The sequence below is a fragment of the Amblyomma mixtum genome, chromosome 8 (assembly GCF_055824585.1).
Source record: "Amblyomma mixtum isolate Tamu chromosome 8, ASM5582458v1, whole genome shotgun sequence".
NCBI classification, from domain to species: Eukaryota; Metazoa; Arthropoda; class Arachnida; order Ixodida; family Ixodidae; genus Amblyomma; species Amblyomma mixtum.
This window is the reverse complement of record NC_143019.1, coordinates 34,024,956-34,034,411: the sequence shown is the minus strand read 5'-3', so window position 1 is coordinate 34,034,411 and position 9,456 is coordinate 34,024,956. Positions and strand designations below refer to the sequence as shown.

At 50.6% G+C, this 9,456-nt stretch overlaps 1 protein-coding gene across 1 annotated transcript in view; it reads left to right on the top strand.

The window, feature by feature from the left end:
• The first annotated feature begins 231 nt into the window (after positions 1–231).
• Positions 232–9,456, top strand: part of LOC149331985 (sperm-specific sodium:proton exchanger-like) — a 33,847-nt gene continuing 24,622 nt past the window's right edge. The window contains exons 1-5 of the mRNA XM_089557449.1: positions 232–465; positions 4,488–4,543; positions 6,526–6,762; positions 7,530–7,676; positions 8,759–8,869. Of these exons, the coding sequence (XP_089413575.1) occupies positions 464–465; positions 4,488–4,543; positions 6,526–6,762; positions 7,530–7,676; positions 8,759–8,869 (553 nt within the window). The 5' untranslated portion in view covers positions 232–463. The remainder of the gene's footprint in view (positions 466–4,487; positions 4,544–6,525; positions 6,763–7,529; positions 7,677–8,758; positions 8,870–9,456) is intronic.

Here is a 9,456-nt window from a genome sequence, read left to right as displayed (position 1 = left end):
CTATAAAAGGTTTATAGAGTAATCAAAACATTTATGGCCATGCACTTTCAGTATACTTTCATCTGCAAACAGCCTATAGGCTGTGAATAGAGAGGAGTAAATATCTATAGGAAGTCAACAGAAAGTCTGTGTACCACTTTTCATAAGGGAAGCGCCCTAACCACTGAGCCACCGCTGCTGGTGAGTAAGAACCGTAACCGGAAATTTTCGTCCTGCACCTCTGAAAGAACGACGCCTTTCGGCTCTGCCATAGCTGGCTTTCTTGCTGGCGGTTCCCGCTTTTGACGAGGAGGTGGATGAAGAAGCAGATTCTGCGCGGCCGTGCTCACGTGCGACCAGCGCGTGACAAGAAGACGAATCACCGACCACCGCAGAAGTCAGCGACGAACGACTGTGCTAGGCCTTCTCCTCCTGCTTCCAGCAACCGGCCGCTCCCGGACATCTACGCGATCCTCTCAGCACCATGTAAGTGTACCTCATCGTCCATGAGGTTTTCTGGCCGTTTTTACTGTGCACACAGGCTATACCACGCAGCTGACGGTTTTGGCGCAGCTAGGTTGGGGGGGGGGTTCACGGTACGGAACCTGATAACCCAGTGCAGGACAGAACAAGCACTCGCATTGCCCAGAGTGAGCGAGGTGAGAGAGATAAAGAGCAGCACGGGACAGGATACGAATGAACAGAACAGGGTAGGCCTATGGGGCTTGTGTACACAGCCAGTAGGATCCTGTGCTAGCACCGCGGGGGATAAAGCTTGGGCAGAGCAGCATACAATAGGACAGTACAGGCTCGTTTTAAGTCCGCAGAGACTGCTTATGCGTAAGAAGGCGTATAGGCCCGCCCGCTCACTTTGTGAACGCTGTCGCCGCGCGCTGTGGCGTGATAACCAATTCTACCTCTGCATGGCTCTACGTAGCCGCTGCCGCGACGCCGCCGCACCCCTTCTGATCACCGCGATAATCCGCCTTAAGGGTATTACGCGACAGCTAATTGGTTAATGCCCATATATGCAGAATTGGTCCATCTCAACATTCATAGATCTCTGAGTCCTCATACCACTCCTGGCGCACTGGTGCGCCACTGCCCTGGGATGGCAGGTGGTGCAAGCGGTGGAATTAGTGCGATACAGATTGCTCTTCCCGAGCAACCTCACGTGACCAGTCATTAATTTAACCGCCACCTGCCAGGTCGCATGAGGACGCCATCTTTTATGGGTGCCATCGAATGTTAACACACACTCACATAGACGGGTTTTCGCTCCATGGGGCAAGTCAGGCTTACGCTTTAAAAGATGTTTTATATTAGGGCAGGATAGCTAGGAACAAGACATTACAGAACGAGATACTGTAGGGAAGCATGTGAACGCAACCAGTTTAAGGTAGGCTGTAGATAAAATAGAAAGGATATGTGTGGTTCCGCACGCGGTTACAAACCTTGTGAGCTTCAGCGAGATCGCGCGAGCAGGTCACCTGGCGATACGCGGCTTACCGCCTGCAGGTGTTCGCTTGGGACACCAAAGATATTACGCTCACTTGCTGCAGTGGTCTTATCACTGAGTCCGGCTCCTGAGCTCCAAGCTCAATGTCAAAGGTGCAGAGCCGACGAGCGTTCCACACCCTACTTGTTTCCTTCATTCTGCCGTGTCAGCGATGGTGATAAAAGCGAGAACTTTGTTGTTGTTTTTTAAGTTGTCAGGGTTACCTTAAGGGTGGGGCCGCCTTCACGAAAGCGCTACTTCAATTTGAACTATTTGTGACGTAAGCGGGCATCTTTTATCAGCAGCTGACCAAATGGGCGTGGCTGTCCGGGTGTTCTCAAAACATTGGCTGCGGTTTAGCTTTTGTTAAACCTGGAGGATTGTGAAAGCAACATCGGCGAGTAGCATATATTGCTGTGCGTAGCCATATATTGTTGCGTGAGCTACATTGCCCACAGTCTCGCCGTTTCGCGTGCTCTTGCACGACCATACTGCGCATGCGCGAGGAGCAAATGACGTCACTACGCACAGCTGGCGTGTCTCGCCGCGCGTGCTCGCCTTCATTTCCTTAAAATTATCGGAGTGTCAGACATTGACAACGCCAGCGCCAATGAACACAATGAACGCCGACGACCTATGGCTTCAGCGCCGCGTTTCTGGCACAACCTTGTCAATGCCTGCAGCTCACATCTCTCTCTCATCACCCCACGTACCTATAAGCACGATTCAGGCGTCCACTCGCCCAGGGAGTCATTATGCGCACTTTCTTAGTGTAAAACGTGGTCAACGGCAATGAACACAACGGACGCCGATGCCCTATGGCTTCAGCGCCGCGTTTCTGGTACAACCTGGTCAATGCCTGCAGCTCACATCTCTCTCTCATCACCCCACGTACCTATAAGCACGATTCAGGCGTCCACTCGGCCAGGGGGCCATTATGCGCACTTCCTTAGTGTAAAACGTGGTCAACGGCAATGAACACAACGGACGCCGATGGCCTATGGCTTCAGCGCCACGTTTCTGGTACAACCTGGTCAATGCCTGCAGCTCACATCTCTCTCTCATCACCCCACGTACCTATAAGCACGATTCAGGCGTCCACTCGCCCAGGGGGCCATTATGCGCACTTCCTTAGTGTAAAACGTGGTCAACGGCAATGAACACAACGGACGCCGATGGCCTATGGCTTCAGCGCCGCGTTTCTGGTACAACCTGGTCAATACCTGCAGCTCACATCTCTCTCTCATCACCCCACGTACCTATAAGCACGATTCAGGCGTCCACTCGCCCAGGGGGCCATTATGCGCACTTCCTTAGTGTAAAACGTGGTCAACGGCAATGAACACAACGGACGCCGATGGCCTATGGCTTCAGCGCCGCGTTTCTGGTACAACCTTGTCAATGCCTGCAGCTCACATCTCTCTCTCATCACCCCACGTACCTATAAGCACGATTCAGGCGTCCACTCGCCCAGGGAGTCATTATGCGCACTTCCTTAGTGTAAAACGTGGTCAACGGCAATGAACACAACGGACGCCGATGGCCTATGGCTTCAGCGCCGCGTTTCTGGTACAACCTGGTCAATGCCTGCAGCTCACATCTCTCTCTCATCACCCCACGTACCTATAAGCACGATTCAGGCGTCCACTCGCCCAGGGGGCCATTATGCGCACTTCCTTAGTGTAAAACGTGGTCAACGGCAATGAACACAACGGACGCCGACGGCCTATGGCTTCAGCGCCGCGTTACTGGCACGACGTTGCCAATGCCAACGCATGCAGCGTACACCTGTCACTACCGCCACTTAGCTTAAAGAATGGTTGAGTTGTCCACTGTTCCAAGAGGGCAATTATGCGCTTTCCCTCTTGTTCAGGTGTCCTCCGAGATGTGGACACCTCGGGCGGCGGCGGCTCCGGCTGCGGCCCCGGCGCGCCAGCTGTGCGCCGTGTGACGTCACCCGCTCCTCGCGCATGCGCAGCTTGGCCTTTCTAGAGCTCCGCGAAATGGCTCGGCGACTATAGCGTAGTGTTGCTTTCGCAACAAAAGGCTGTTGTCAGTTGCTTTTTATGCCTGTCGTCATCGGCAGGGTCGTCACAATTCACGCGGGGTTTGAGGGGAAAATGGCATTTAAAGGCCATGAAATGGCCACGTAGTGGCGGCTGCCCGCTCAGGCGCAACAGAAACTGACGAACTCTGTTATACGAAAGCATATGGGGTTTTTGGCGGTGGTTGCTGAATGACACCAGCTTTGTGATACCAGGTGTCACCTGCTAGGTAGGCTGACGAAGCCGTGCAGCCACTGGCCGCTGTTTTGACCTGAATCAACGTTGAAACAAGAGCAGCTCGAGAAAGAGTTTCACGCAGACGCGCTTTTAATGCATTTAGGTTCTCGTCTTGCAAAATCCACCTGTTTTATCCGTGACAAAACTTCCTTATTGGTCGAGTGGGTCATGACGTCATCAGCACCGCCAAATTTGAAAATCTGAGGACTAGGATCTTCGAGTACCTTCTATTGGATTATTATGTGGGAATACACTAATCATACCCATTAATCACCTCTCTAATCCAGCCAGTAATCATCTCATATCAGCCAGTGGTTTTAATCGAACATTACGTTACCACTTTTAATGCTATCCCAAAAACTTCGCATGTCTTACCTGCAAGTTTCACGCGTTCGACGCCTGTAAGCTCGCCGAATCCTAAAACCTTTTTAGTTGTTCTTTAAGTAAAAGCATGGTAAATTCAGACGAGGAAATTCAATGTCGAACCTCGTCATAACAAAAATGTTTATAACAAAATGATGGATGTAACGAAGGAATGACGATTCCGCTTGGAAGCTCGGCCAACACGGTTATAACGAAGCTACGTCTATAACGAAGTAATCCACGCGCGCCTTCAACTTCGTTATAACGAGGATCAGCTATAAATGACACTACGTTAAACGACACGTAAATCAAGCTAACGGCAGCAGTCAACCTTTTGTTTTCTTTATCTTTATTTTTGCTTGCAGGCCACCAGACTACGAATTCAAGTTATTTACGCTCTGCTGCGTCGTCATCATTGCCAGTGAGTACGCATTTTCATTCGCACGCTGCATAGTTACAGAAGGCCTACAGATTTTTGTAAGCAAACCCTTGCAGTCCGCTTGACAATTTCATGAAAGAGCTTCAACCCGCAGTATGAGTAAGAGCCAAAACACTCGCGCTGGCGCTGTTTTGGGAGGAAAAAAATAAAAAAAAATAATAAGATGAATACAGTGCAAACAGAATGCACGCAAAACGAATACAGAAATGTACAAAGAACGAATAAGAGATATGCAATACGAGAATAATATCCGACAACTGTAATATTCGCATGATTAGAACATTAAGGCATACAAATTAAAGTACGGTCATAGAGACTAGAGGTGCAAAAAAAATTGGAGGGGACATTCATACTCGGCCTTAAGGGTATGACGCGGTAGGGTTAATGCGTGAATGCCCATACATGCGGAGTTGTTCAGTCTCCAACTTTACATTCATATGTCCCTGGGAGTCCTCATACCAATCCTGGCGCAGTGGTGCAGCGGGTAAGCGATCACCCTGCGATGGCAGGTGCTTCCACCGGTCGGCCACGTGGGACCCAATTAAGTTACTTTTCCCGAGGAACCTGTCGCGTTCAGTCATTAACTGCCACCTGACAGAGAGGTTAGTTTGCTCACAATCCGGTGGGAAGGTTGTGATGGCGCCACAAGGTCACGTGACCTAGGTGGCCAACCCCCCCGCCCCCCCCCCCACCCCCGCCCCCAGTTTGCTTCACTGGGGTTGGGCCACCATATTTTTTCTCTCGCAACGCCGATGACGCCCGGATTTTCTGCACAACGGGAACCTCAGCGCTGTCGCGTTAAAATAACACAAATAGAAACGAAACAGCAAAAGAACGAGCAAATAGCAACGAACGAACGAGCAATAGAACGAAATAGCAAATAGAACGAAAATAGCAATATATGATACACGACAGAAAAAAAATACACGAACAGAAGCTAGCAAACGCGCGACAACAGCCAATAAGAGGCGCAAGAAAACTAAGCTAAAGGTAACAAATTACCCGAGCAAAACAAGCCTGTGGAATAATTGTACTCGTATGTCCCCTGTCCGCCCTATAGCATGCGGTGATTGCGTTCGGGCGCACAAGTCACTGAAGCAAAGTACATTCGAAATAACTTCGAAACTAAGGTTGTGCACCTAAAAAAATGCTCCAATAAACCCAATTTAACCGGATCCCACCGGCGGCATGTGGTTGTTTTTTCTTCTGCTTTTCTAATCAATTAGCTTTAAGCGATAACATATTCAGTAATATTCTAAATTGGTCAACACCACAAAATAAATAAATAAAAAAAAAATCCCCTGTGCCCCTTGGTTTCTGTGGCTGTTGGCTTCTCTCATAGTATACAAGGTTAGACGTGCAGGCTAGCTGGTGGCCCATGCTTCTTAAAACAGCGCAAAAGTGACGGACGCAGACAGAATGTGCAGACAGCGGTGCGTGTCCACCATGTCTGCGTCCGTGTCTTGTGCCCGGTTTTAAGAAGCATGGCTATAGTAGGAAACAACTTTTAAAAAAAAAAACAGCATTTGTTAACACTGGGCCATGGTTCGCGACGTCCTGTATTAGTCCGCTAGCAAATCCAACAGTAAACAAAATCGTCTTTCTAATGTTTGACTATGGAAGAAAATATTCAACAAGCCGGGTATCAACATTCTAGAGCTTATAATTTTGTTCTGTTGATTAGCTTCTTGTTTGAGTTACAAGAGAAGTTTTAGCATCGGACTACTCTTTTTTTTTTTGGTAGTGGAGGAATTCTGTGCGATGGTCCTGAATGAGTGCGGAGTTTAACTGCAGACTTAAGCTGTGTCCGACTATAGCTTCAATTTCACTTCTTTGTCCTAAGGTTGCATGCATTAAAGTCGCTAGAAAATGAAGGCTGGAACCATGTTCGAATACGTACACGAGGTAAGTGTCAGCGCGCAGGCTCAGTTGAATAAAGCGCCCCCGTGCACTCGCAACCGCAGGCGTGAGCCGCATGCTGAGCGTGGCGTGGCGGCTGCCCAAAGTGGTGGTGAGCGTGGCGTGCGGCCTGGTCCTGGGTGCCCTGGCGGGTCCCGACGCGGGCGCCGAGGCGAGCAGCATCCCCGTGTACGCCAGCATGTACATGCCGGCCGTCACGTACACGGTCACCATCCAGACGCCTTACCACGTGCTCTGCAGCTGCGCCGTCACCTGCCTCGTGCTGGGCTCCGCGGGATTCTGTGAGTGGATGCACCTGAGGATCCTGGTGATGTCTCGGACACATACTTGTCACATACTTTCAGGGACGCTTCAGCTGGGAAGGAAAGATCAATCTTCAGAAGCGATAGCTTCACTAGGCCATGTAACGCCAAGGTCGCCGTGCTTTCAGTTTTGACCTTGAAGCGAGCCAGGGGCCAAACCATGAAGAGCTTAGGGTGTTACTATGGTGGGCTGCCCCTTGGTACCCAAGGTCGGTCAAGGTCAGAGTCAAAAGAGTGTTCGTGTGATATGTGACGTCATCGCATGCGTGACATGACGTGATCCACGTGACTGGTGACGTCATAACTTGTGAATTTAAGGAGGATCGCGTAGCGCCCCCAGGACATATGCAGCGCGATGGAAGACGACGAACAGCACGCCGTAGCAGCTCGTCGCAATGCGAAGTTACAACGGCAGTATGAAGTATGCTGCATAAAGAGATTTACCAGGCTTAACATGTGAAGCTATCGCCTCTTACTAGTTCTAACCGGGGCTAAACCACCAGCATTTTTTTTGCGATGATGTAGGCCACTCTTACTTTACTATCAGGTAGGCCACCTGCTACAGGCTTCGGACAGACAAACATGGGCGAAATCGGAGATTGGGATTGTTTCAGTGCTCGCGCACTGAAAATTGAACCATGCCGTAGCGCCATGGCTGCAGGCAATGAAAGGGGGTTTGTTTTCCCACCTCAGAATCGTTGATCATAATATACCTATATATCGCACCTTTTGCAACCACAACGCAGTGATAACGGCGATGCTCAACGGGCTTACGCTGTACGCATTGCGGCAACTGAGCACCACTTTCTACGTTCGGGACTTGGTCTTCACGAGCCTGCTGATGGCCTACCAGGAGCCCATGGTGATCAGCGATGTCATCGCGCACTCACCGTGTGAGTGTGCATTCCGAACCGCGTTTCTCGTGAGCGCGTCAGGACGCAACAATGGCGCATCGCTAACACGCGTCACGCTTCATTTCGCTTTCGGTTCGAGGCTAGGGTTTCAAGGTTAAGCGATGCGCCAGTGCACTGGCAAATGGTTGCTTCAAGCACAGCAACCCATATCCAAAGCAGCGCAGATAATCGGGCCAATAATGGATATGTATTGGCAAAGTCCGTACCTACAAGGGAGCAGTGTAAAACCATCCGTTTCCATTATTGGGCCGATTACATGTTCTGCTGCGATTCGACCCAGGTTGCTTTTCACGAGCAGTGTGAGAAGGATTAAGGCCCGCAGGCCTCATTTGTCTAATTTTCATGTATGCCTGCTGTTGGTGCATGGCTGAAAATACTGCGACCCGCCGCGGTGGCTCAGTGGCTCGGCTGCTGGCCCGAAAGACGCGGGTTCGATCCCGGCCGCGGCGGCCGAATTTCGATGAAGGCGAAATTCTAGAGGCCCATGTACTGTGCAATGTCATTGCACGTTAAAGAACCCCAGGTGGTCGAAATTTTCGGAGCCCATCACTACGGCGTCGCTAATACCCTGAGTTGCTTTGGGACGTTAAACCCCAATAAACCAAACCAAAATACTGCGGCGCAATGAAGACAAGACACGAAAGAAAAAGACAACGCATGCGCACTTGTGTTGTCTTGTGTTGTCTTCGTTGCAGCGCAGTATTTTCAGTCATGCACCAACTCGCCCCACTGGCCGTCATTATGAAGTAGCCTGTTGTTGTCCGAGCCATTTTCTCAGTCATTTTCATTTTTCCCCGAACCATTCTTCGTCCGGCGTCTACCTCGTCTCCCTTATAAGTGAAGAAGGAGCTGGTTGGCAGGTGTAGAGCGGGAAATCCGCCTAAACACCACCTGCCACGGTTAGCAGGTGAAGGCTTCGCACATTCGCCGACACCACCGGACAGTTTTTGCCTTAATGGCCCTGCTAACGCTATCTCAATAAAAAAGACAATGTTGTTCGCAGTCTCATCGCTATTCATTCGCTAATTCTTTCCTTCACCCCTAATGCCCTTCCACTGCAGTCAAGGCCCGCATATTAGAGACCGTGCTGGCGGGCGAGGCCCTGGTATCCACTTCTCTCTTCCTCTTCTGGGAGGTGGTCGACAGCAACTCGGAGAGCGTCAGCGCCACACGTGAGTATGAAGCGGTGGTTTTAGCGCCCTCTGTGCGCGGCCTAGGGCGATGATTCGGTTGGCTTTATGAACGCTGCTTAGTTGTCAGGGTATGGGGGCCGCCGTGGTGCATTTCTAGGCATGTGCTAGGGAATTCTTATGGCGCAAGGGCATCGTCGTCATCATCAGCCTGACTACGCCTACTGCAGGGCAAAGGCCTCCACCATGTCTCTCCAATTAACCCTGCCCTTCGCCAGTTGCAGCCACCGTATCCCCGCAAACTACTTAATCTCATCCGCCCGCCTAACTTTCTGCCTCCCCTTGCTACGTCTGCCTTCTCTTGGAATCCACTCCGTTACCCTTAAAAGGACAGCATTTACCTTGCCTTCGCATTACATGCCCTGTCCAAGCCCATTTATTCCTCTTGATTTCGACTAGGATGTCATTAACCCGCGTTCGTTCCCTCACTCTCTCCGCCCCCTTCCAATCTCTTTATGTTACACCTATCATTTTTTCTTTCCATGGCTCGCTGCGTTGTCCTTAACTTAAGCTGAACCTTCTTTGTTGGCCTCCACGTTTCTGCCCCATAGGTGAGTACCGGTAGCTAT